The 25,776-nt window shown below is 65.4% G+C and overlaps 2 protein-coding genes across 4 annotated transcripts; both read left to right on the forward strand.

Moving 5' to 3' along the window:
- The first annotated feature begins 515 nt into the window (after window positions 1–515).
- LOC113975905 (laminin subunit beta-2-like) lies at window positions 516–14,928 on the forward strand. Of its 3 annotated transcripts, XM_027700500.1 has the most exons (36): window positions 516–550; window positions 969–1,069; window positions 2,684–2,760; window positions 3,250–3,425; window positions 3,530–3,653; window positions 3,752–3,825; window positions 3,927–4,115; window positions 4,194–4,257; window positions 4,332–4,537; window positions 4,616–4,736; window positions 4,973–5,161; window positions 5,288–5,467; window positions 5,890–6,002; window positions 6,121–6,200; window positions 6,443–6,599; window positions 6,797–6,949; window positions 7,050–7,208; window positions 7,290–7,411; window positions 7,655–7,775; window positions 8,229–8,415; window positions 8,631–8,774; window positions 9,174–9,405; window positions 9,812–9,975; window positions 10,064–10,288; window positions 10,662–10,876; window positions 10,962–11,058; window positions 11,480–11,858; window positions 11,940–12,124; window positions 12,199–12,428; window positions 12,515–12,718; window positions 13,104–13,263; window positions 13,349–13,556; window positions 13,646–13,787; window positions 14,086–14,262; window positions 14,357–14,513; window positions 14,667–14,928. In XM_027700500.1, the coding sequence occupies exons 3-36, from the start codon at window positions 2,730–2,732 to the stop codon at window positions 14,798–14,800; spliced, it is 5,499 nt and encodes a 1,832-aa protein (XP_027556301.1). In that variant the 5' UTR covers window positions 516–550; window positions 969–1,069; window positions 2,684–2,729; the 3' UTR covers window positions 14,801–14,928. The 3 variants fall into 3 exon arrangements, with proteins under 3 accessions (XP_027556301.1, XP_027556303.1, XP_027556302.1); XM_027700502.1 differs by lacking the exons at window positions 516–550; window positions 969–1,069 and adding an exon at window positions 1,795–1,980; XM_027700501.1 differs by lacking the exons at window positions 516–550; window positions 969–1,069 and adding an exon at window positions 1,960–1,980 and having other exon boundaries at window positions 2,687–2,760.
- A 159-nt stretch (window positions 14,929–15,087) lies between these two features.
- Window positions 15,088–25,409, forward strand: LOC113975906 (laminin subunit beta-2-like). The gene is made up of 33 exons (XM_027700504.1): window positions 15,088–15,305; window positions 15,475–15,638; window positions 15,726–15,861; window positions 16,053–16,126; window positions 16,234–16,422; window positions 16,495–16,558; window positions 17,460–17,662; window positions 17,751–17,871; window positions 18,173–18,361; window positions 18,448–18,627; window positions 18,704–18,816; window positions 18,905–18,984; window positions 19,062–19,197; window positions 19,358–19,513; window positions 19,625–19,752; window positions 19,834–19,951; window positions 20,067–20,259; window positions 20,334–20,477; window positions 20,585–20,816; window positions 20,892–21,055; window positions 21,134–21,358; window positions 21,904–22,118; window positions 22,207–22,303; window positions 22,372–22,744; window positions 22,816–23,000; window positions 23,077–23,318; window positions 23,386–23,589; window positions 23,681–23,825; window positions 24,115–24,322; window positions 24,405–24,546; window positions 24,653–24,829; window positions 24,904–25,063; window positions 25,141–25,409. The coding sequence occupies exons 1-33, from the start codon at window positions 15,248–15,250 to the stop codon at window positions 25,275–25,277; spliced, it is 5,352 nt and encodes a 1,783-aa protein (XP_027556305.1). The 5' UTR covers window positions 15,088–15,247; the 3' UTR covers window positions 25,278–25,409.
- The last annotated feature ends 367 nt before the right edge of the window (window positions 25,410–25,776 follow it).

The following is a 25,776-nucleotide window of genomic DNA, read 5'->3' on the forward strand; positions in this document are numbered from 1 at the left end:
AAGATCCCTTGACACACACATGCTGACCAGCGCTAATGGCTCTTTATCAGCTCATCTTCCACCAGCTCTCCCAGCTGATGAGGTGGTGATGCCTGGCCACCAGCCTGCACTGCTGGAGCCTTGCTGGGCACAGCCTGGCCCTTCCTCCAGGTTTCCCAGTGGCTGCTGAAAGCACAGCCATGGGGAGCTGGCAGGGTACTGCCCACGGCATCCCTTGCCCCACTGAGGCATGTGGGACCAGCATGGCTATATCAGGGTGTCCCTGGGGGCATGGGGTTTGGCACCCCTATGGCCAGGAGCTGTTTCTTTGTCTGCCTGTGACCTTGCTTGGCGGCGGGTGGCCAGAGCGTGGCCTTGGTGTGGAGATACGCAGCTCCTCTTCCTTCCTCCGGCCTTGGCTAATAAAAGGCACCATCCCTGTGTGACAGTGAGTTCTCTGTGGATCCTGGCCCCAGTGCACAGCCGTGCTCCCTGCAGGGCTCCAGGGCTGCCAGCTCAGTGCCCAGCCCAGCCAGTCCAAAGGATCCTGAGCAGCACCGACCAGCACGGGGTGAGTGGGGCATGGTGGTGCCCACAGTGCCAGCACTTGGGGGGGAACTGGATCCATCTGGCATGGATGTTGGGGGAGTGCAGTTGGCTGCCATGCTGCCCCAGGGCTCCCAGTACCACTGCTGGAGATGTGCCCTGAAGAGGCACAGATGGGCCCGTGCAGTGCAGGGTGAGTCCCAGCTGGGCTGCCTGTCTCAGCAGACCCATGTGCTGCACAACTGGGTACAGCAGCCCTGTGGGAATGCTGTGCCGGCTCCTGGCCAGCTGAAGGACAGGGCACTGCTGTGCCATGCATGGGCCACTGCCAGTGTATACCTGGCCTCTGCCTCACCTTGGCTAAAGCTCGGTGCGGGCAGGTCCCTCCCCTCGCCTGGCACGGCTGCTGGAGGAGGAGACAGGCGCCGGCTGCCCTCCTCCAGGAACAGCAGCCGAGCCCAGCCCGAGCCCAGTGGGCCCTCGAGTCTGCAGCCTACCTGAGCCACCAGCCACCCACCCAGAACCCCAGGCCCCACAGGCACAGGTAGGAGCCAGCATGCCAGAGGGGAGCCCCTGGGCACGGCACAGCCCCTGGGCACGGCACAGCCCTTGGCACGTGGCACAGCCCCATGGCACAGCCCCATGGCACAGCCTGGGTGCCAGCAACTGGCATGAGACAGCACGCAAGGAAGGGACTGTGGGGTCTTTTGGCAGAGGAGGGCTGGGTACCCCCACTCCTGCTGTGCACTTCCTGGGGTTGATGTGTGTTGGACTTTGCCCAGGGAGCCGCGGCGGTGGGGAGGGCTGGGTCCATTGGGAGGGATGTTCCCAGCCAGCAGCATCGTGCCTGTGTCCGGGTGAGCTCCTGGTGAGGCAGACGTCCGGCACGGCTCCACCCTGCAGCGTAACTGTGCCTTCGCCACGGGGCATCCCCAGGTGGGGCAAAGAACAGTGCTGTGACCCCTGCGCAGCTGTGCTAGCCGGTTCCTGGAGCATCAGGCACCCATCCCTCCATGCTGCCCCGCACGCCTTGCTGCCAGTGGCAGCAGGCGCGTTCCTGCCACACCGTGCCGGGAGCCCAGGGAACGCGGTGTCTCTGGCTCGCCGGCCCACGAGGCGCCCTATTGTCTGCCGGCGGGGCCCACCGTGCCGCCCAGGGGCCGGGGCGTGCCCGGGCTGCCGACGCCTGGCCGGCCAGGCCTCCGCGGGCGGGCAGGCGGCAGGGGCCTCCAGGCAGAAGGAATCGGCAGTGACATTCCCGTAGCCTGGAGACCGCCGTCCCTTTCAGCGGGCAGCCCATTTGAATAAGAATCGTGCACGGGGAAGGGGGGCCACCAGCCGCCATCCCATCGCTGCCCTTGCCCCGGCTCATTTCTGCGCACCCAGCTCGGGGGCAGCGAGTCCTGCTGGCCCTCGCCCCTGGCCTTGGTCCCGCTGGACGCTGCAGGACACCAGGTACCGGGGGTTCGCGCGGCTCGGGGACCCTCGTGCCAGCACGTGGCTCCGCACCACCTCACCCACCGCCCTGGCGTGGCTTCGAGTGGGGTGGGTGCTGGGACAGTGTTGCAGCTCCCCCCGGAGCCCCAAGCCCTCCTGCCGGGGCTGACTCCGTGCAGGGACAGGAGAGATGTGTTTGGGCAGAGCCGGGGCCAGGCTTTGATCCAGCTCTTGCAAGGCTGGGAGCGGGAGGTACCGGGAGAGAAGGAAGCACAAAAGGCAGCTCCAACCTAAATTTAACAGTGGGACCCCAGCCAGCGTCAGGGACGCCCTCGCCCAGCCGGCTCCAGCACTCCTGGCTCCCCTCCCAGGCTGGCCCTGGCCCGGCACTGGTACCCCCCAGGGACACTAGTGACACTCGAAAGGATGGATCCGTCCCGAGCTGGGCAGGATGGGGCATGGCACAGTTTGTGCCAGGTCAGGGTGTGTGCAGCACAGCTGTGTACTCGGGTCTGTATGCCACAGCCCCCCAGGGCCATGCACTGGGGCACGACTTTGGGACCCAATTGTCCCACCTGACCCCGATTCCCAGTGTTGTGCCCAGGAAGCACCATCATGCTGGGGCGGGAGGGTTGCCCCTTGGACTGCATGGTTGTGCCAGAGCCAGGAGAGGCCAGGCGCCAGATGCCCCGCACGCTAAGCCGTACCCTGCACCCTGCAGCAGTGCCATCTCCGTGTCCCCCCCCCGGCTGATCCCGTGGCTGTCCATGGACCTCCCGGTGCTCGCTCTCCTCCTGGGTAAGCACTGGCCTCAGTGGCACCCTGTGTACCTGCGGTGCTGTGATTCAGGGACCCCAGCCTGGGCAGAGGGTGTTGGGCAGTGGGGGTGGTGGCAATGGCAATGCTCCCTGGCCGTCAGCAGCCAGGGCCTGACTGCCACAAAACCCAGCAAGGAATCTGGGCTGCGCTAAGCCCTGTTGGGATTAACAAGCGCCTGACCCGGCTCCTGACTCCCCCCGGCACCGCTTGGTGCCCTGGGGCTGCCCAGGCCCCCAGGAGCACAGGCAGCCCAGCCCCCCAGTCACCCTGCTCCCTGCCCTGGTCACGAGGCCCCAGCGCTGCTGCCAGCACCTTTCCGGATCATGGAGCTTCGTGCTGCATCAGTGGGTCAGGATGCAGGGATGGGACGGGATGGGACGGCTGGGGGTGGGGTGAGTGCGTGGAGGAGCTGGGGGTGCACAGGGGCCCTGGCATAGCCCCCAGCTTGTGCCCTCATGCTCTCTGCAGCAGGGGGACTGGCAGTAGGGGGCTGGGAGGAACCTGACCTGAGCCATGGCTGCACTCGCGGCAGCTGCTACCCGGCCACTGGGAACCTGCTGGTGGGGCGAGCCGCCCGCCTGAGTGCCACCTCCACCTGCGGGCTGGATGGGCCCCAGGAGTACTGCATCGTCAGCCACCTCCAGGTGAGCCCACCTGGCCCCAGCATGGCTCCGGCACAGGCCCACAGAGCTGGGCAGTGGTGCAGCCTCCAGTCACCCATCCCTGATGGTGCTGCTCCGCGGCACAGGACTCGGAGAAATGCTTCACCTGCGACTCACGGGACCCATCCCTGCCTGAGAGCCACCGCATCGAGAACGTCATCTACCTGAGTGGCCCCCACGACCAGCGGACCTGGTGGCAGTCGGAGAATGGTGAGGCTGGGGCAGTAGTGGGGTTGCCTCATGTGTGTGCGCGTTGGGGCTGCGTGGCCATGGGGGTCTTCCCCAATCTCAGCCGTCTATCTGCCCAGGCGTTGAGCACGTCAGCATCCGCCTGGACCTGGAGGGCGAGTTCCACTTCACCCACCTCATCATGAAGTTTAAGGTGTGTCTGGGCACACGGGTGCCTGGGATGGGGTGGAATGAGACAGGATGGACCCCCAGGGGCTGTGGGGCTGGCCCCTGTCCCATCTCAGTGTCCTGCAGACCTTCCGCCCTGCGGCCATGCTGGTGGAGCGCTCAGCCGACTTCGGGCGCACCTGGAAGGTCTATCGCTACTTTGCCTACAACTGCTCCAAGCTCTTCCCTGGCATCCCCAGCCAGCCCTCAGGGTTTGTGGATGAGGTGCTGTGCGACCAGCGCTACTCTGAGATTGAGCCCTCCAGCCACGGGGAGGTGCGTGGGGACAGGGTGATGCAGAGGGGGCCAGGGGGTCTGGGTGGTATGGGATCACCCATCCCTTTCTCCTTACAGGTCATCTTCAAGGTGCTGGACCCCTCCATCCCTGTGGCAGATCCCTACAGCCCGGACATCCAGGGTGTGTGGCCGGGGGTGTCGGGGGAGTGGAGCTGGCTGGCGCCAGGGCAGGTCCTGACAGCAACGCCCCCCCAGACCTGCTGCGCGTCACCAACCTGCGGGTGAACCTCACCAAGCTGCACACGCTGGGGGACAACCTGCTGGACTCGCGGCGGGAGGTGCTGCACAAGTACTACTATGCTGTGGATGAGCTGGTGATGCGCGGGAGCTGCTTCTGCCATGGCCACGCTGCCCACTGCGCCCCGGCACCTGGCGCTCCAACGCCCTCCGTCCCTGGCATGGTGAGATGCACGCACCCACCGGCACGGCACGGTGCCCATGGGACCCAGCAGCCACACTGAGCCGGGTGCTCCCCCCAGATCCACGGGCGCTGTGTCTGCGAGCACCACACGCAGGGGCTGAACTGTGAGCGCTGCGAGGACTTCTACCATGACCTGCCCTGGCGCCCGGCCGAGGGCTCCAGCACCAACGCCTGTCGCCGTGAGTGCCCATGCTGGCACCAGCTCCTGGCACAGTGATCCTGGTGTTGGGGCTGGGAGGCTGCACTGTGCCAGGGGGTTTGGGATGCTGCAGGCTGTAGTTTGGGGAGGTGTGAGGTTGTGGTACTGCACATCAGGGTAAGGGGAGTCCAGGCTGGGGAGATTTGGCACTGGGGGTGCTGCCTGCCAGGTGGGAACTAGGGTACCACATGCTGTGCCATGGTGCCGTCCCCGCAGGCTGCGACTGCAACGAGCACTCGCAGCGGTGCCACTTCGACATGGCCGTGTTCCTGGCCACGGGGAACACCAGCGGGGCTGTGTGTGACGACTGCCAGCACAACACCATGGGCCGCCGCTGCCACCTCTGCAAACCCTTCTACTACCGGCACCCTCGCTCCGACATCCGCGCCCCCACTGCCTGTGCCCGTGAGTGCCCTGGGATCCTGGCCCCACTGCTTGTCCTGGCCCCATGGCTCCTGTTGCCACCAGCCCTGGCCCCATGGCTCCTGGTGCTGGCAGCCACAGCTCCCCACGGTCTCTCTCTCTTGGCAGCGTGCGACTGTGACCCAGCGGGCTCGCTGGATGGAGGCGCCTGCGATGGGCACACAGATGTGGCGCTGGGCATGATCGCAGGGCAGTGCCGCTGCAAGGAGAACGTGGCCGGTCCCCGCTGTGACCGCTGCCGGCACGGTGCCTACGGCCTCAGCCATGGAGACCCACTGGGCTGCCAGCGTGAGCTGGGACCCAGGGATGGGTGTGGGAGGATGTGGGGTGGAGGGATGGGGATGGAGGGATGGTGGAGGGGTGTGGATGAAGGCTTGAGGAGGCAGGAATGTGGGATGAAGGAGTGGTGATTGAGAAATGGGGATGGGTTGGATGAGGATGGAGGGAGGGAGATGGAGGGATGGAGGTGAAGGGGTGGTGATGGGGGGGATGAGGATGGAAGGATCTGGGATAGAGATGTGGAAATGGAGGGATGTGTGATGGAGGGATGGGAATGGAAGGACTGAGGACGGAGGAATGGGGACAGAGAGATGGGGATGGAGGGGTGAGGGATGAAGGGACATGGGATGGGGAAGGACGGCCATGAAGCCCATGGGCTGTGGTCCCACATGGCAGCCTCCCACATATGCACATGCATGTGTGGGGGGCAGCATGCCAGTGTGACCCGCGGGGCACGGTGATGGGCAGCTCCCCGTGCGACCCCATCAGTGGGGATTGCTACTGCAAACGCTTCGTGGCCGGGCGCTCCTGCAGCCAGTGCGTGGTGAGTGCCCCAGCCTGTCCCACACCATGCACCGTGCCTCTGACTCTCCCCAGCCCCATGGCTACCCCCAGGGCTGGACTGGCCCCACACATCCCTACATGTCCCCTCCTCACTGCAGCCTGAGTTCTGGGGCCTGAGCTACGACCTGGGGGGATGCCGGCCCTGCGCCTGTGACTTCGGGGGAGCCTACAGCAACCGGTGGGGCCTAGCACAGCACCTGGAGGGGCATGGAATGGGATAGGAGTGGGGACAGGGCTGGGAGTGACACATGGCAGGGGAGGGATGGGGACATTGGGGGAGGGATGGGGACAGGGCTGGGAAGATAGAGGGGACTGGTATGGAGTAAGGGAGAGAGGGGTCTCCATCCCCAGAGATGGAGGGATGGATGAGGACAGAGCTAGACAGCAGGACAGATGGAGGGACAGGATGGTCACCCCCAGGTGCTCCATGGAGGACGGGGCTTGTCCCTGCCGTCCCCACATCATGGGGCGGCAGTGTGACCAGGTACAACCCGGCTTCTTCTGCGCCCCCCTCGACTACTACACCTACGAGGCTGAGCAGGCCACTGGCCATGGCCACAGCCACCCCCAGCTCCCGGTGAGTCTCCTTGGGGGTCCCTGTGCTTGTGCATGGCTGTCACTGTGCACCATGCTCCATGCATGGCTGTCACCCATGCTCCATGCATGGCTGTCACCCTGTCATGCATGTGGCTTGTCACCATGCCCTGTGCATGGCTATCCTTGTGTATGGCTGTCCCTGTGCATGGCCACCACCCCCTGACCCCGTCCCTGCAGGGTGCCATCCGGGCAGAGGTGCCTCAGGACTGCCTGGAGTACAACACTAGGGAGTCAGGGGGGCGGAAGGGACGCTCACGGCACCAGCGCAGCTCCCCCCGTGCCCCCCAGCTCCGCACCCCCTTGCGCCGCAGCCGCCAGCAGCCCCCTAAGGTGAGCCCTGGGGTGGTGGGAGAGGGCACAGCCGGGCACTGTGGGGCAGGGGCAGTCTGGGGGCAGAGCCTGGGCCAAGCTGTGCCGGTGCCCTGCCCAGCCGGACGTGGAGGAGGTGGTGCGGGACAGTGCTGGGCACATGGTGACGTGGACAGGCTTGGGGTTCGCCCGGGTGCGGGACGGAGCTGGCCTGACCTTCCTCATGGACAACGTGCCCTACCCCATGGACTACGAGCTGCTCATCCGCTACGAGCCTGAGGTGAGCATGGCCACGGCCGCGGCCATGGTGTGTACGGCCCGGCCCGGCACAGCCCTGACGCTGCCTCACCTGTTGCCACAGTCAGCTGAGGACTGGGAGGTCGTGGTCAGTGTCAGCTCCCGGGTGCTGCCCACCAGCCCTCGCTGTGGGAACCTGCTGCCCTCCGAGCAGATGTACCGTGAGAGCCTGCCCCACAGCCAGAGGTGGGACGGGATGGGATGGGGTGGGATGGAGGTGGGGACAAGGATCGGGACAGGACAGGGACAAGGACAGCCCTACCACACTCCCAGAACTGAGGGATGGGGATGGGATGGAAACAGGGACAATCCTACCACACATGTGATGGATGGGGACAGGGACAAGGAAGGCGGTTAGGTCCTGCTGCTGTCCCCTTGCTGTCCCCATGGGCCTGCTGTGCCCATGTCCTGACACCTGACTTTGTACAGGTATGTGCTGTTGTCCCGGCCCTTCTGCTTCGAGCCCAGCACCCCCTACGAAGTGACCATGCGGCTTCAGCGGGCTGGTGTCACCCAGCGCCACCCCGGAGCCTTCATCCTCATTGACTCGGTGAGGGGCATCCCACTGCACCCCGTGCCTGGGGCTTGGCAGGGGTGGGGTGATGGGCTGGGGTGGGCAATGACCCCGCTCTGGAGATGTACATGGGATGGGGATGGGGATGGGGATGAGGTAGAATGGGGATGGGATGGGATGGGATGGGATGGGGATGTTGATGGGAAAGGGGATACCAATGAGACTGGGACTTTGATAGAGTTGGAGTTGGCACAGAGATGTCAGTGTGGAAGGGTATAAGGAAGTCTTTGGGGATAGGAATTAGGATGGGAGTATCAATGGGTTTGGGGATGTCAGTGGAACTTCAGCTCTTGATGGAGCTGGGTGATTGAGCCTCCAGCAGGATCAGGGCTGTCCTGGGGCAGATGGATCCGTCTTGGTGGCAGGGGTCAGGTCCTGCAGTGGGGGCTGTCTGTACCGCCAGCCTCCTCTCTTCTCCCCTTCCCACAGTTGGTACTCCTGCCACGGGTGTTGGAGTTGCCGGGTTTCCATGGGGCGGAGGCGGCAGCGCGCCAGGAGGAGCTGGAGCGGTACCGGTGCCTGGAGGTGTTTCACATGCCCCCCCCACACCCCTTGGCCCAGGCCTGCGCCCGCCTGGTCTGCAGCGTCTCAGCCCTGATGCACGGCGGGGCACTGCGTGAGTGGGGACCCTGCGGGGATGGGACTGAGGAGTGGGCAAGGTGGAGCCCTGCCCAGGGCAGTGGATCAGGATGTGGCCATGCCCATGGCAGGGTGGGCAGGAGAGCAGTGACAGAGCATCGGTAGGTGTGGGAAGGTGCGGGCAGAGTGCAGGTAGGTGTGGGCAGGTGTGGAGAGGGCAGCCCTGGCCCCATGCTGGTCCTGCTCCTGCAGCCTGCCAGTGCGACCCACAGGGCTCCCGCAGCAGTGAGTGCCAGGTCCAGGGCGGGCAGTGCAAGTGCAAGCCCCACGTCATTGGCCGACGCTGTGACCACTGCGCCCCAGGCAGCTATGGCTTCGGGCCCCAGGGATGCAGCCGTAAGTGGTGGGATCTGCGTCTGCCAGGGATCTCTGTCCCTCCTATCTCTCTCTGTCCAGCCATCAGTTCTCTGTTCACTGCCTTGTTCACTTGTCTGTACATCTGTCCATCCATGGATGTGTCCATCTCAGCTCTGTTGTCCTGCAGCCCAACCCAGTTCCCCCCTCCATCCATCCACCCACCCATCCATCCATCCATCCACCTGAGCCCCCTGTGGACGCTGTCCTGCCTGGCACTCACTTGGCTGTCTGTCCACTCATGTTCTTGTGGACCTGTGTGTCCACATGAGCCCTTCTGTGCCACAGTCCTCGGGGTGGGTGCTGGTCCCCTGCCTGTCTGTTTGTCCATCCCTATGTCCCTGCATCTCTGTGCCTGACTGGAGCTGTGCCGCCCCACAGCCTGCATCTGCTCCCCGGAGGGCTCGGTCTCACAGCTGTGTGACGCAGTGAGTGGGCAGTGCCGGTGCCAGTCTGGCGCCGTGGGCCGGCAGTGTGACCAGTGCCAGCCCGGCCACTGGGGCTTCCCTGCCTGCCGGCCCTGCCAGTGCAACGGGCACGCTGAGGAGTGCGACCCTCGCACGGGCACCTGCCTGCGCTGCCGTGACCACACGGACGGACGGCACTGCGAGAGGTGAGCCAGGGCCAAGGGGAGGGGATGGCATGGTGCGGGGTGGCGTGGCGTGTGGTGTGGCATGGAATGGTGTAGATACAACGAGATAGGATAGAATGAGATATGATGGTATGGGATATGTTGGAATGGGGGGATGGGATGAGATAGGATGGGGTAGGGTAGTATAAGATGGAATGGGATGGATATAATTGGATATAGGATGGATGGATGGATGGATGGGATTGGGATGGGATGGGATGGCGTAGTGGGATGGGATAGGATGGATGAAATTGAGATGGAATGGGATGGGATAGGATGAGATATGATGGTACGGGATACAATGGAAGGAGATGGGATGGATGGGATGGTGGGATCGTATATGATGGCTGTGATGGATCCACTGGGCACTCATCCCTTGTCTTTGCAGGTGCCAGGATGGTTACTATGGGAATCCCGTGCTGGGCTCAGGCCAGCAGTGCCGGCCCTGCCCCTGTCCTGGCTACCCCGGCACACGGCACTACCACGGGAGCGCCTGCCATGCCAATGAGGAGACCCACCACATCGTCTGCCTCTGCGCACCTGGATACGCAGGTGAGGGGAAGAGTGGGCATGGTGCAGTGGGGACCACCCAGCACTGGAGCTGCAGGACCCCAGCACCTACAGCCCCCACTTTCCACAGGGCCCCGCTGCGACCGCTGCTCCCCTGGCTACTTCGGGGCTCCAGAGATGGAGGGGGGCATGTGCCGGCCCTGCCAGTGCAACAACAACATCGACACCAGCGACCCCGGGGGCTGCGACCCTCGCACGGGGCAGTGCCTGCGCTGCCTGTACCACACCGCAGGGCCTCACTGTGCCCAGTGCCAGCCTGGCTACTACGGCAATGCCCTGCAGCGCAGCTGCCGGCGTGAGCGGGGCAGGGGGTTCTGAAGCGTTTGGGATGGGGGAATTGGGCTGAAGCAAGGGCTTGGGGTGGGAATGAGGCTTGTGGCTGTGGTTGGGTGTGGAGTGATTGGGGTTGTGCCGGGCTGTTGGGTTGGGCAGAATTTTGGAGTGTTGGGGGGTTTGGGCTTGGAGGTAAGGGCCAGGTGAGGTTTGGGGCTGTGCCTGGGTTGGGGCTGGGCAGAGGACAGGGATTGGGATTGGTGGAGGTGTTGGGATCAGGGGTGTTGGGATCAGGGGTGTTGGGCCTGTGCATGGGTTTTTGAGCCAGGCAGATCTGGGGTGTTGGGGCCAGCAGGGCAGTGCTGAGCCCCAAGTGGCTGCCCACCCTCCTGCAGGCTGCGGCTGTGACCCACGGGGCACACTGGCCTCCCACTGTGCCAATGGCACCTGTGCTTGTGACCGTGGCACGGGAGCCTGTGCCTGCCGGCCCAACGTTGTGGGCAAGAGCTGCGACCGCTGTGCACCCCAGTTCTGGAGCTTGGGAGGTCCGGGGGGCTGCGAGCCCTGTGACTGCCACCCCATACATGCCCTGCACCCTGTCTGTGACATGGTGAGTCCCCTGGCACCCTGGCACGGCTCCACTGCCCTCCCGGGGCCTGGAGAGCCACCCAGTGAGCACAGCACTGTTGCTGCAGGTGACAGGGCAGTGCCAGTGCCGGCCCGGGTTCGGGGGCCGCGTCTGCTCCCAGTGCCAGGAGCACCACTGGGGAGACCCTGAGCAGGAGTGCCGAGGTGGGGGCACACCCCAGGGGCTGGGGCTGTGGGGGCTCCGGGGACATGAGGTGTGGGTGGAATCTGGGTGCATGGTGAGACTCTAGGGACATGGATGGAGACTCTGAACGTGGGACACTGGGGACACAAGGAACTCAGGAGATCTTGGAGACATGGTGGGACCCGGGGGCACAGAAGATATTGGTGACCCAGTGGGATGCTGGGGACATGGTGGGACCCTGAGGACATGGGGGATCTGTGGGAACATGGAGGACTCAGGGGACCCTGAGTACATGGTGGGACTGTGGGGACATAGGAGACCCTGGGTGTAGGTGGGACTCTGACAACACAGGGGAATATGGTGGGATGCTGGGAACGTGGTGCCACTCCGGGGGCATGGGTGTCTGTGGGGAGGCCGGGACACATCTGACTGTCTCTGCAGCCTGTGAGTGTGAGCCGCTGGGTGCCGAGAGCCCACAGTGCGAGCAGGACAGCGGGCAGTGCCAGTGCCGGCTGGGATTTGGGGGGCTGCACTGTGACCGCTGCCAGCGGGGCTACCAGGAGCCCTTCCCCCACTGCTCACCCTGCCACCCCTGCTTCGGGCGCTGGGACCCGGCCGTGGGCAGCCTGCAGGACGGGCTGCGGCGCCTTGGGGCGCAGGTGCAGGCCCTGAGGGAGGGGGGATCCGCGCTCCCACTCAGCCCCCGTCGCCTGAGGGAGCTGGAGGAGGCCCTGGGACATGTGGAACGACTGCTGGGTGAAGCGGACAATCCCAGTAGCCCCCTCCTCAGTGGACTGCCCGGGCAGCTGGATGGCACCAGGCAAGTGTGCGCATTGGGCTGCTGTGGGGGGACCCTCCTTTTGTCCCCCAAAAAAGTTTAAGACCCCATCCCCGCCCAAAGAATGGAGCTGGACAACTTCTGGAGGCACCTCCAAGAGCTGGAACAACATCTAGACCAGTTGGCGCAGGCAGATGTGCGGCACCATGACCAGCTAGCTGGGCTGAGCAACAAGCTGGGGGGTCTCAACCGAACCACCTCCTATCTCCAAATCCTCCTCGGCACCGTAGCAACGACTGGATTCAGCGGTAAGAGCATCTGGCAAGGATTGGAGGGGTTGGTGGCAGCCATCCTGGCCGAACTCTGACACCAGCACCCTCAGAGTCTTACCGCAGCATCCTGGCGTCAGCGGAGGCCTCGCGGCAGGCAGAGGTGGTGGCCAACGGCACAGCTGGTGAGCTGAGCAGGTCACAGGCGACGCGGCGGGCAGCTGAGCGGGCATTGCGGCAGCGGGGCGATGCCTTCCGCCGTGGCACAGCCGCGGCACGGAAATCCTTGCGGGAGGCACAGAAACGGGTGATGGGACTCAGCATTTCCAGGATCAATGAGAAGGTGAGAGCAGGACTGGTGGGAGTGGCATGGAGGTCTCTTCCCTGTGCAGTGTTGAGCTGCCATCTGCACCATTGGCATCATCACAGATTTGTGGGGCACCCGGAGACCGGAGCTGCAAGCACGCGCCTTGTGGAGGAGCCTTGTGCCGGGACAGTGAGGGCACACGGCGTTGCGGTGGCACGGGTTGTGCAGGGGCGTTGCCCATCTCAGCTCGAGCCCTGAGCAGCGCCCGTAATGCCTCACAGCAGTTGGAGGTGGCATTAGGGCAGCTGGGTGTTGTGGCACAGAAGGTAGGAGTGGTGGCTCCATGACACTTTCTAGGGTCCCCTTGTGACCCTTTTGCTTGTGCCCTTTCCATGACACTTTGATGTGCCCTTCCGTGTTCTCTTTGTGCCCTTTCCATGTCCCTTTGTATGTCCCCTTCTGTGCCCTCCTTGTGCCCTTTCCATGCCTCCAAGGATATTAGCCCTCTGTGTCCCTCTTATGCCCCTTCACAACTGCCCCTTGTGCCACCTGTGTGCCCACTTGGGCCACTGCTGCACCCTCTGTATGTCCTTTTGCACCCTCCTTCCATGCTCCCTTGCAGGCCCCCATCTTGTCCCTGCACATGTAACCTCATGCCCCCTGCTCACCCCCATGCCCCCTCCCTGGGGCTTCCCTGTGCCCCCCGCTCAGCCGGGTGCCCCACAGATGCAGGAGGTGCAGGAGCTGGCACGGGGGGCACGGAGCTGGGCGGAGGAGGCACTGGGGCGCTCACAGGCTGCCCGCAGCCGCGCGGAGGAGGCAACAGGCCAGTTGCGGGATTTCATCCGTCGAATCAAGGCCTTCCTGGCAGGTAGTGCCAGCACTAGGTGGGCACGTGATAATGGTGGGGCTCAGTGCACCCGCCCTGAGCCCACCCTCCTCCCTTGTCCCTGCAGAGGAGGGAGCCGACCCAGGCAGCATTGAGCTGGTGGCCCAGCAGGTGCTGAACATCTCCCTGCCCAGCAGCCCCAGTCGGATCCAGGAGCTGCTGTGGGAGATGCGGGAGAGCATTAGCCAGCTGGAGGGGGTGGATGCGGTGCTCAATGGCACGGCGGAGGGGCTGGCCATGGCACAGGGGCTGCTGGTGCGGGGACAGGAGGCCAGGTGAGTTATGGGGGATATGCCAAGGTGGGCAGGGTATGGGGTCAGTCCCCCGGCCCTGGCAGGGGCTGGAGCTGCCCATGCTGCCACAGAGAGCGAGCAGAAGGTGTGAGGGATGAACTGGCGGAGACACAGCAGGCGCTGGAGGTGGCACGGGCACAGGCAACGGCAGCAGGGAGTGCCCTGCAGAGCGCCAGGAATGCCATCCGGGCGGCTGAGAACAAAGCCAGGGAGGTAAGGGGCACCAGCTGGAGAGTGGAGCCAATTCCACCAGCATGGCTGGGAGTGGGAACGCTGTTTTGGGCATGCTGGGGGCAACCAGGTTGGTGCTGTGGGAGCACACTGGGAGCAATAGGGTTGGTACTGTGGACAGCAAGACTGATGCCTTAGGCACATCATAGGTAGGGAGGCTGGTACTGGGGGAATGTGAATGGCGTGGGGCGGGTGCCATGTGTTCACCACAGCAGTGGGCCTGGCACCATGGGTGTGGCAGTTGCCATGCCTGCCACAGCCGGTGTCCATGCCTGCCCAGGCGGAGCGCAAGCTGCAGGCCCTGGACGGGAAGGAGACACGGGCACAGCGGAGGCTGCGGGAGCTGGCACAGCGCGTCACTACCCTGCAGGAGCGCGGCCAGAATGTTCGCCACATGGCCCAGCAAGCCAAGGATGGGGCACAGCGTGCCACCACCACCTCGGGGACACTCAGCCAGGTGAGCTCCAGCCCTGCTTGGCCGTGGTGTGGCACCAAGTAGGGACGGAGTGCTGGGGGTGCTCAGCCTCACTATCATGCCCTTGTGCCACCAGGACCTGGCACATGTGACGCAGCGCTACGTGTTGCTGAAGAACCGGGTGAGAGTGCTGGATGGGGTATCTGATGGGGCCCTGCAGCGTGTGACACAGCTGACAACAGAGGCCCGAAACCTCCTGGACAAGGCCAGCAACAGCAAGAGGAAGCTGGAAGGTGAGGGGGACAACATGGTGGGGGACATTTCCCACCACCTCCTTGTATGTCTCCCTGTGTCCCCCTGGGCCCATCCCACCTGGTGGCCCAGGAGTGATGCGGGCTGGTGACATGGTGATGGGTTGCACCATGATTGTGTCCCCTGTCCCGCAGACCTGGAGCAGCGCTTTGGGGCCAACGAGCAGGCAATGGCGGCAAAGGTGACACAACTGCAGGAGTTGGAGCAGCAGGTCTCGGGACTGCTGCAGGAGATCCGCGAGAGGGCCAACGCTTATGCCACCTGCTAGGGACCACCGACGGGGTCGGGGGCCGGTCCTGCCTCGCAGCCCCCCATCGGTCCCCGAGCTCGGAGGTCCCGTCCACTCCGCAGGCGCCTATAGCGCGGACGCGCCTGCAAATAAAGCCCTGAACTGTGTGTGCCTGTGTCCGGTGCCTTCTGCCTTCCCCTGCCTCCTGCCTCCTGTATTCTCCCGCCTGTCCCGGCCGCTTCGCTCCCCCGCTCCCCACTCCGGCCGGGATCCGCCCCGCGCTTTCCGCACAGCCCCGAGCGCTGCGCCTGCCGCCCAGTTCGGAGGGGCCGGGAGGGACCGGGACGGGGCCAGGGACGGGACTGGGAACGGGATCGAGTACGGGAACCGGCGGGTCAGGACGGGACGGGACGGGACCGCCGGGCACCTGCCGAGCGCCCCCCTTGCGCGCCTTTTGCGCCCCTTTCCGCCCCGTCGCGCCCCGCGATGCGGAGCCCGGCGAAGCGGAGCCCCGCCGCCCTCCTGCTGCTGCCTCTGCTGGCCGGTGAGTCCGCGCCCCCCGCCCAGCGGGGCCGGTGGGTGCCGGGGTCCGGCCCGGCCCCGCCGCCCCGTTTCCGGGCGACCGCGGAAGGGGCCCCGGGCGCGGCGGGGGGAGCCCCGGCCCCGGCCCCCCCTGCGCCCCGCGGCGCCCTGAGCCACCCGCCGCCCCGCAGGGCTGGGAGGGGGCCTGGCCCCCGATTCCCCCCAGGGCTGTGCCCGCGGCAGCTGCTACCCGGCCACCGGGGACCTGCTGGTGGGGCGAGCCGCCAGCCTGAGTGCCACCTCCACCTGCGGGCTGCGCCGGCCCCAGCCCTACTGCATCGTCAGCCACCTCCAGGTGAGTGGGACGGGGACTGGGGGCACTGGACGGGGATGTGGGTCACGGGACAGGGCTGGGGACACACGCTGAGCCTCCCACTCGCAGGAGGAGAAAAAGTGCTTCATCTGCGACTCGCGACGGCCCTATGACGCCCGCACCAACACCAAGAGCCACCGCATCGAGAACGTGGTCACTAGCTTCGCCCCCCGTCCCAAGAAAGCCTGGTGGCAGTCGGAGAATGGTGAGCAGTGGGTGGGGGTGGCAGGGCATCCTGTCCTGTCCCGGGGGGCTCTCTTTCCCTTCCTCCCACGCTGAGGAAGTGTGACTCAGCCAGCGGCCACGGCCGCACCCCTGGACCACGGCCGGGTGGGGGGGACGAGCCCCAGGGAGCCATGGGTGGATGCTCCTAGCAATCACACCTGTCATCCCCAGGTGTGGAGCACGTCAGCATCCAGCTGGACCTGGAGGCCGAGTTCCACTTCACCCACCTCATCATGACCTTCAAGGTGGGTCCCAGCATTTAGGGTGCCCAGGCTGGGTTGGGATGGGATGGGATGAGACAGGCCCCTGAGGGCTGTGGGGCTGGCCCCCGTCCCACCTGGGTGTCTTGCAGACCTTCCGCCCCGCGGCCATGCTGGTGGAGCGCTCGGCCGACTTTGGGCGCACCTGGAAGGTCTATCGCTACTTCGCCTACGACTGCGCTGCCTCCTTCCCCCACGTCCCCCATGGGCCCCCGCGCCGCATCGATGATGTCGTCTGCGAGTCCCGCTACTCTGACATCGAGCCCTCCACTGAGGGAGAGGTGAGGCCCCAGCCTCCAGGAGGGGTTGAGGGACCCCCTGTTCTCTTCTCACCACCTTGCTGTCCCCCCTAGGTGATCTACCGAGTGCTGGACCCTGCCATCCCCATCCGGGACCCCTACAGCCCCTCCATCCAGAGTGAGTCGCCAGCCCTGGGCTCCTGCCTGGCTGCTCTATTTTGGGCGCAGCTATTTTGGCTGTTCTCTCCCTGCTCTGAGCCTCACAGTGGGGTCAGGGCCTGATCCAGCCCTGATCAGCCCTGATCCAGCAGCGGCTTGGGCCCCTCCTGCACCCTGCCCTGTGGGAGCAGCTAAAGGTCAAGGCTGTATTGGGTCAAGTAGAGGGGGATGGTTGTGCCATGGCTGCTCCCAGTGCTGAGCAGCAGCCGCAGTGCAAGATGGGGAGTCATGCTGGGCACAAGATGCAGTGGGTTAATCACCCAGGGCTAAATTTAGACTGGGAGCAGGAGGGGAGGAATCTGCAGGGCAGGGCTTCTGGGAAGCTGCAGTTCTGGGGGAGCTGTCCTTTCCTGCCAGGGCCCCTAGGCTGCATCCATCAGGGACAGCTGTCTCCTGGGCACAACCCCCAGTAGTGAGTGTCCCACCACCTGTAAAGGTGCTGTGCCCGGGGCATTGTTCTGCACTCGTGGGGTCCCAGCCTCTGCAGAGGCTCTGCTGGGGTGTGCAGAGCCCTGGCCCACACACAGGCAGACAGTGCACAGCCACGTGCATGGGAGTTGAACCCCCGCAGTTACATACAGCCCAGCCTGGCCACATGCCTGTGAGCCAAACCATGCACAGCCCTGGGCCAATACACTGTGTTAAAAACCACAACAGCCCAGCCTGGACAGCAGCCCTGCACAGACACCCCATGCAATGCCCAGCCCATCCCAACCATGCCCAAGCCATGCCCAGCTCCTCTGAACCGCCCACAGCCCGCTATGCCATGCACAGCCCAGCCCAGCTGTGCCCGGCAGAGGTGAGGTGTGCATGGATGTGCCCAGCCATGCTGTGCCAACACAAGTCTCTCCCTGCCGCAGACCTGCTGCGTGTCACCAACCTGCGGGTGAACCTCACCAAGCTGCACACGCTGGGGGATGACCTGCTGGACTCACGGCGGGAGATCCGGGAGAAGTACTACTATGCACTCTACGAGCTGGTGATGCGTGGGAACTGCTTCTGCTACGGGCACGCCTCTGAGTGCGCCCCACTCAGTGGGGCCCCTGCCACCGCCGACGGCATGGTAAGGCAAGCCAGCCCCGCGTGCCCTGCCGGACCTGGGTAGCTGCGCTGCCTAGTTCTGTAGCCCCTGACCCGTGGCATCCCGGCAGGTGCACGGGCGCTGTGTCTGCAAGCACCACACACAGGGACTGAACTGTGAGCGCTGTGAGGACTTCTACCACGACCTGCCCTGGCGCCCGGCTGAGGGCTCCAGCACCAACGCCTGTCGCCGTGAGTGCCCATGCTGGCACCAGCTCCTGGCACAGTGATCCTGGTGTTGGGGCTGGGAGGCTTCACTGTGCCAGGGGTTTTGGGATGCTGCATGGTGGATGTGGTTGAGTGGAGAGTGGCATCCTGCAGACAGGCTGGGAGGTTTTGGGGTGCTGCAGGCTGTAGTTGGGGAGGTGTGAGGTTATGGTGGCTGCATATCAGGGTAAGGGGAGTCCAAACTGAGGAGGTTTGACACTGCAGATGCTACCTGCCAGGTGGGGGCTGGGGTGCCACATGCCATGCTGCGGTGCTGTCCCCGCAGGCTGCGACTGCAATGAGCACTCACGGCGGTGCCACTTCGACATGGCCGTGTTCCTGGCCACGGGGAACACCAGCGGGGCTGTGTGTGATGACTGCCAGCACAACACCATGGGCCGCCGCTGCCACCTCTGCAAACCCTTCTACTACAAGGACCCCACCAAGGACCTGCGGGACCCCGCGGTGTGCCAAGGTCAGTGCCAGGGGGTGTGGATGTGGGGCAGGCTCTGCAGGGTGGTGCTGTGGTGGTCACAGTACTGACTCTCTCTGCGCCCCCAGCCTGTGACTGCGACCCTGAGGGCTCTCTGGACGGTGGGCTGTGCGACGGAGCTGATGACCCAGCCAGGGGGCTGATTGCAGGGCAGTGCCGCTGCAAGGAGCATGTGGCTGGTCCCCGCTGTGACCGCTGCAAACCTGGCTTCTTCGGCCTCAGCACCGAAAACCCGCAGGGCTGCCAGCGTAGGTACCCGGGTGGCACCCACTGGGGGCAGGTGTGTGGTTTGGCATTGCTGCACAATGCTGGCTTTCTGTGCAGGGTGCCACTGTGACCCCCGTGGCACGGTGGCCGATGGCAGCCGGTGTGACCCTGTCAGTGGGGAGTGCTTCTGCAAGCGGCTGGTGATGGGGCACAACTGCAACCAGTGCCTGGTGAGTGGGGCTGTGCTGGGGCCCATGCACAGTTCTTGGTGCTGTAGCATCACAGCTGGGCACTCCCTGACACCCTTGCCCTCTACAGCCTGAGCACTGGGGGCTGAGCCATGACCTCCAGGGCTGTCGTCCCTGTGACTGCGATGTGGGAGGTGCCCGCAACAACCTGTGAGTCTTTGTGGGGATGCAGGGGGCAAGGGGCATCCCTGACAGCATCAGGGCTGATGGTGCTGCTGGGGTACCAGGTGTGCCATGGAGACAGGGCAGTGCCAGTGTCGCAGCCACGTGATGGGACGACAGTGTGAACAGGTGGAGCCTGGTTTCTACCACATCAATCTGGACCATTACACCTACGAGGCTGAGGATGCTCGGCTGCATCAGGTAAGGCATGAAAGTGTCCCTGGGGAGGACATCAGGCAGTGGGTGCCCCTTTGCAGGGTCCCCAAGCCAGCAGTGGTCTGCCTTGCTGTCCAGGGCAGAGCAGTGTCTGCTGGCCAAGGCAATTTTTAGTGTCCCATCTCACAACCCCCACTTGCACCAGGGCTCGGTGGTGGAGCGTGAACCCCCCACAGACCGCCCAGCTTCATGGACAGGGACAGGTTTTGCCCGCATGTTGGAAGGTGGCTGGCTGGAGTTTCATGTGAGTGACGTGCCTTTCTCCACCGAGTATGATGTGATCATCCGCTATGAGCCCCAGGTGAGCACCACATGGTGAAGCCTGTGATGGAGTGTATTTCCAAATTGGGAGGCGGTGGTGGGAAGTGCCAGACCGTGAGGCTTTTTGACACTGCCCCTTCTCTTCCGGCAGCACCCGGAGGCCTGGCAGGAGGTGAGGCTGAGGGTGCTGCGCCCCAGCCCTGTCTCTGCCAGCAGCCCTTGTGGAAACACCATCCCAGCCGATGACCAGCTCTCCACCAGCCTCCCCTCTGGTGCCAGGTGAGTGTCTTGCTGGGGCTGGGCTGTGCTGGGGCTCACTGGAGGCACATGGCTGCCCTTGCTCTGCTTTGCCGCCACCAGGTATGTGGTGCTGCCCCAGCCTATCTGTCTGGAGAAAGGTGTCTCCTACACCATCCGCCTGGAGCTGGGCTGTGCTGCTGCACAGAAGGATCCCACCGCCAGCGTGCTTATTGATTCGGTGAGGGGCAGACAGGCAGTGGGATGAGGGACAGCAACCCTTGAGGGGGACAGGATGCAGCCATAGGGGGACATGGGAAGAGAGGGGCATGACATCCTATTGACTCACCCCCCAGCTGGTGCTCCTGCCGCGTTACTCCTCGCTGGAGATGTTTATTGCGGGTGACCCCAGCTCCATGAAGCGCCAGGAGACCTTCGAGCGGTACCACTGTGCCCAGAGCTTCCACGCCGCGGGGCTCTCGCCTGTGGCCGAGCCCTGCTCCAGTCTCCTGCACAGCCTCTCGGCCCTCCTGCATGACGGGGCGCTGCGTGAGTACAGCCCCATGCCCTGACCTAAGCCCCATCCCATGGCAGCCAACACTGACCCTGCTCTCTGCCCGCAGCCTGCCTCTGCGATCCTCAGGGCTCGCTCAGCGCTGAGTGCCAGCCCCAGGGTGGGCAATGCCAGTGTAAACCCAATGTCATGGGACGGCGCTGCGACCGCTGCTCCCCAGGAACCTTCAGCTTCGGGCCAGGCGGATGCCGACGTGAGTGCCAGCTGGGCAAGGAACCTGGGCGCTCCAGGGCTGGGGGTGCTGGGAGGGGATGCTCTCCGCAGCCCAGGGGCAGACGCCGTGGGTGCTGTGCCTTCCAGCGTGCCAGTGCAGCCGCGAGGGTTCAGTGAGCACTGTCTGCGACAGCACCACGGGACAGTGCCCCTGCCGTGAGGGTGCCCATGGCCCACGCTGTGACCGCTGCCAACCCGGCTACTGGGGCTTCCCCTTCTGCCGGCCCTGCCAGTGCAATGGGCACGCTGAGAACTGCGACCCTCGGACGGGCAGCTGCCTGCGCTGCCGTGACCACACGGATGGGGAGCGGTGCCAGAGGTAGGTGGGGTATGTGCCCAGACCAGGGCAGGGTGCTGCCAGCAGCCCCGGCCCCTGCTGACCTCCTGCCCACAGATGCGCAGCTGGGCACTTTGGGAACCCAGCGCTGGGCTCTGGGCAGCACTGCCGGCCCTGCCCCTGTCCTGATGGACCCAGCACCCCCCGCCACTTTGCCACCTCCTGCTACCAGGACAGCCGCTCCCAGCAGGTTGTCTGCCACTGCAGCCCCGGATACACAGGTGAGTGCACCTGCAGCATGCTCAGTGCCCTTGGGAGTCCCCCACCCCCAGGCGCTGCCCAGTGCTCTGTGCCCACAGGTCCCCGCTGTGACGAGTGTGCCCCTGGGTACTATGGAGACCCGCTGCAGCCCGGTGGGCGCTGCCTGCCCTGCCAGTGCCGCGATAACATCGACGTGACGGACCCGGAGGCGTGTGACCGGCGCACAGGGCAGTGCCTGCGCTGCCTCTACAACACGGCAGGGCCGCACTGCGCCGAGTGCCAGCCCGGCTACTATGGAGATGCCACGCGGCACAGCTGCAGGCGTGAGTACCCACTGCCACATTGAGACAGACTTGCCCCCAGCGTCTGGCACATCCCTGGGGACCATGTGCACCCATGGCTGCCCTAGCTTGTGCACAGTGCTGTGGGGTCCCTGCAGGTCTCAGCTGTCTCCTCTGCCCAGGCCCAGCACTGTGGCCCCATCCCTGTCCCCATGCCAAACTTGTCCCATCCCATCTATATCCTCATTCCATGCCCATTCTTGTTCCTACTGCCATCTCATTCCCGCTGTCATCCATCTGTCCCCATGCCATCCTTATTCCATCTCTATCCCGACCCTGTCCCATCTCTATTCCATCCCTATCAGTGGTCTTCATGCTGCTCTCATCCCTCCCAGCTCCATCCAGTCCCCACCCCATCCCTGCCCATTCTCCGTCTCCATCCTGCCTCCATCCTTATCCATCGCCATCCCATCCCTGCCTTTTTAATTCAATCCTCAGTTTCCTCCCCGTCTCTGTCCTCATCCTGTCTCCATCCCCTCCCAGTCCTCCTCCCATCCCTGTCCCCGCTTAGTGCTTGTTGGTTCCAGGTTGCTCCTGCAACCCCCTGGGCACCGATGCCAGCACCTGTGGGCCCCAGCAGTGCCACTGTGACAGGCACAGTGGGCAGTGCCACTGCCTGCCCAACGTGGAGGGTCAGAGCTGCGACCGCTGCAGTCCCAACTTCTGGAACCTGGCCAGCGGGCAGGGCTGTCAGCCCTGTGCCTGCCACCCCCACCATGCACTGTCACCTGCCTGCAACCAGGTGAGACAAAATGAGGATAAGGGACGGGGGATGGGATGGGGCTGGGAGTGCCCTGCGCAGTGCCAGCCCCAGCCATGCTGTCTGTCAGTTCACAGGGCAGTGCTCCTGCCGGCCAGGCTTTGGGGGCCGGACTTGCACCGACTGCCAGGAGCACCACTGGGGTGACCCGCGGCAGCAGTGCCGAGGTGAGAGCTGGTGCCAGCGGGGGGACCACAGCAGGCCCCGTGGCACACTGACACCACTCTCCCTGCAGCCTGTGACTGTGACCCCCGTGGTGTAGCCAGTGCTCAGTGCCACCGCAGCAGCGGCCACTGCGACTGCCGGCCTGGTATCTCTGGAGTCCGCTGTGACCAGTGTGCCCGAGGGTTTTCTGGTACCTTCCCTGCCTGCCAGCCCTGCCACCCCTGCTTCGGGGACTGGGACCGTGTGGTACAGGACCTGGCTGCCCGTGCCCGGGCACTGGCACAGCGGGCCAGCCTCCTGCAGCACACCGGGGCTGCCGGCGCCTTCGAGGGCACCTTCCGACGGCTGGAGGAGAACCTGGCCACCGTGCGTGACGTGGTGGCCACCCGCAATGCCACCGCCACTACTGCCGCCCACTTGACACATGCCACAGAGGGGCTGCGGTGAGCACGCGGCACTGGGCACGGCTCCCAGGGTGGCCCCAGGGGCGGGTGGTCACCCCTTTCCCTTGCAGGCGGCAGATCGAGGAGGCAACGGAGAGGCTGACGCGGTTGGAGGGGGAGCTGACGGCTGCTCAGGACGCCAACTTCAATGCCAGCCACGTGCTGAACGCCGTGGACCGGGGTGCCCGCTTCCTCAACCACAGCCTGCAGGACCTGGAGCAGCGGCTACATGCCCTCAAGACCTCCAATTTCCTCGGTGAGCCACACCACAGAGCCAGGCTGGGGTGGTGGGGCTGTGGCCGGCGGTCTGACAGTGTCCCTGCTGCCCCCAGGTGCCTATGACAGCATCCGCCAGTTCTTTGGGGAGTCACGGGAGGCCGAGCGCAGGGCAGATGCCTCCACCCGTGCTGTGCCCAGCCCCATCAGCACTTCGGCAGCCACCCGTCACCGCACGGAGCAGCTCCTGGCCAGCCACCGGGATGACTTTAATCGCTACAACGCGGCCAGTCGGCGGGCACTGATGGACCTGGCAGAGCGGGCACAGGCGCTGAGCCTGCAGACGCTCAACGAGAAGGTGGGATGCAGGGATGGGACCAGGGGAATGGCTCCCAGAGCTGCCCTGATCCCGCACTGCCTTACAGGTCTGTGGTGTGGTGGGCAATGTGCCCTGCGCTGAGAGCCCTTGTGGGGGTGCTGGGTGCCAGGATGAGGATGGGGGACGACGCTGTGGGGGTCTGAGCTGTGGTGGAGCCGTGTCCAAGGCTGACAGCGCGCTGGACCGGGCACACCATGCCCAGGAGGAGCTGCGGCAGGCTGGCAGCGACATGGCCCAGCTCTCCCACAAGGTGTGTGGCACACAGGTGGTGGTGGGAGCAGGCGGCACAGCCAGCGCCCCAGCCCTTGGGGCTGGCACTGAGGGTCTCTGCCCATGCTCAGGTGGCCGAGGCCAAGGGGAAGGCGGATGAGGCTCGGATGCGAGCACAGGCAGCCCTGGACAAGGCGAACCAGACCAGGGCCCAAGTGGAGAGCTCTAACAAGGAGCTGCGGGACCTAATCAGCCATGTCAAGGCCTTCCTGAGCCGTGAGTGCCGGCATGTCGGGAGGGTTGGGCCCCCTGCCCTGTGCTGTGGGGCTCTGCACCTGCACCACACTGCACTGACCCTGCACCGCATCGCACTGTATGGTCCCCACGCTGTGGCTGTGCCACCCCTGCCCCACACTGCATTGCACGGTCTCTGCCCTGCCCCAACCATCCCGTACCCTCCAACCGTCTCCTGTCCCCTGCCCTCTGCTCCCCTCTGCCGCTCAGTCTGCCTGTCCCTTCGATCCTGGGGTGCTGCAGGGGACACACTGACTGCTCCCACCCACAGAGGAGGGGGCTGACCCTGAGAGCATCGAGGTGGTGGCCAGCCGGGTGCTGGAGCTGTCGCTCCCGGCCGCCCCGGCCCAGATCCACCGCCTGGCCGAGGAGATCAAGACGCGAGTGCGCAGCCTGGCCAGCGTGGACGCCATCCTGGAGCAGACGGCCGGTGATGTGCGTCGGGCTGGGCAGCTGCTGCAGGATGCCCAGCGGGCCAGGTGAGCCCAGGGATGTGGGGGCGCAGTCCTTCCAGAGCCCCCCAGTTCAGGCTGGTGTTGAGGCCTTGCCATCCGGCTGTAGATCGCGGGCAGAGGGTGTGCGGGGCACAGCCGAGGCGGTGCGACAGGCACTGGAGGAGGCGCGGCAGGCTCAGGGCATGGCCGAGCAGGCACTGCAGCAGGCTGCCGGTGACATCCAGCACAGCGAGAGAGCCCTCGGCACTGTAAGAGCCCTGTCCCCGCCACTACAGTCCCACGGGAATGCTCAGGGCCCCATGCCCACCGTGCGGGCACTCTGAGCACACCAGACCCTGTGCCACTCTTCCCCAGATGCAGACCCAGACGGGGAGTGCAGAGCGGCAGCTGGCAGGCGCCATGGAGCACATTGGGCTCCTGGACAGACAGACGGACGCCCTGAAGGTGAAACGTGCCAACAACAGCCTGGCAGCCGCGCGCGCCCAGGAGGCAGCGAGCACTGCACGAGACTGTGCCGGCGAGGCCAAGCAGGTGGGTGACTGGGGGGCATGGAGGGCAGCAGGTGTATCCCGAGCATCCTGCTGACCAGCCTCGCTGCCCAGCAGGTGCTGGAGGGGCCGCTGCGGGACCGGTACCGGACGGCTCAGGAGATGGTGGAGCACCGGGCGCAGGGAGCACGGCAGGCGGGCAGCCGGGCACAGCAGCTGCGGGACGAGGCCGCGGGGCTGCTGCAGGATGCCCAGGGCAAGCTGCAGCGGCTGCGAGGTGAGGCCAGGGCAGGAGGGTGGGGGGTTGCAGTGGCAGGGTGCCGTGATGACCTATGTCCCCCCATGTCCCTGCAGTGCTGGAGGAGGAGTACGAGCGGAACGAGCGGGTGCTGGACGCCAAGGCAGCCCAGCTGGGTGGGCTAGAGGCCAGGATGAGGGAGGTGCTGGACACCATCAACCAGCAGGTCCAAATCTACAACACCTGCCAGTGATCCCCCGGAGGGGCCTGCACCTCCCTGCTGGAGCCCCCAGCCTCGCCCCCCAGCCTCTGCCTGCCCCCGCAGTGGTGGGCAGGGTGGGGGCTGCAGGGCACCCCCGTGTGAATAAATTTACAGAGCAAGACCGCCTCCCCTCCGCCCCGTGCCGTGGGCCTCGTGTCCTCCCCGGGGTCCCACGGCGGCTTCCCCCGGGGTGGGAGCTGCCCGTCTGCAGGCATGGGGCACTGCGGGGCTCGGGGTCGGGCGGTGGGGCCGGGGGCTGGCTGTGACATTGGGGACACACTCGGATCGGCACGGACCGGCCCAGGACCACTGCGGATCAGACGCGGCACCCCCGTGGACCGGACCGGGACCCACGGCCGGGATCGGGCCCCCCCGTTGCCATGGGAACGCGCCGGCGGCCGCCCCCACTGCGCGTCACGTGACCGCACCCCCCTGCCGCCGCGCTCCCGCGTCACGTGGGCGCGCCCGGCGGCTCCCGGAAGTGCGTCAC

This window comes from Neopelma chrysocephalum, unplaced genomic scaffold, assembly GCF_003984885.1.
Source record: "Neopelma chrysocephalum unplaced genomic scaffold, ASM398488v2 Primary Assembly neopelma1_147, whole genome shotgun sequence".
Lineage (NCBI taxonomy): Eukaryota > Metazoa > Chordata > Aves > Passeriformes > Pipridae > Neopelma > Neopelma chrysocephalum.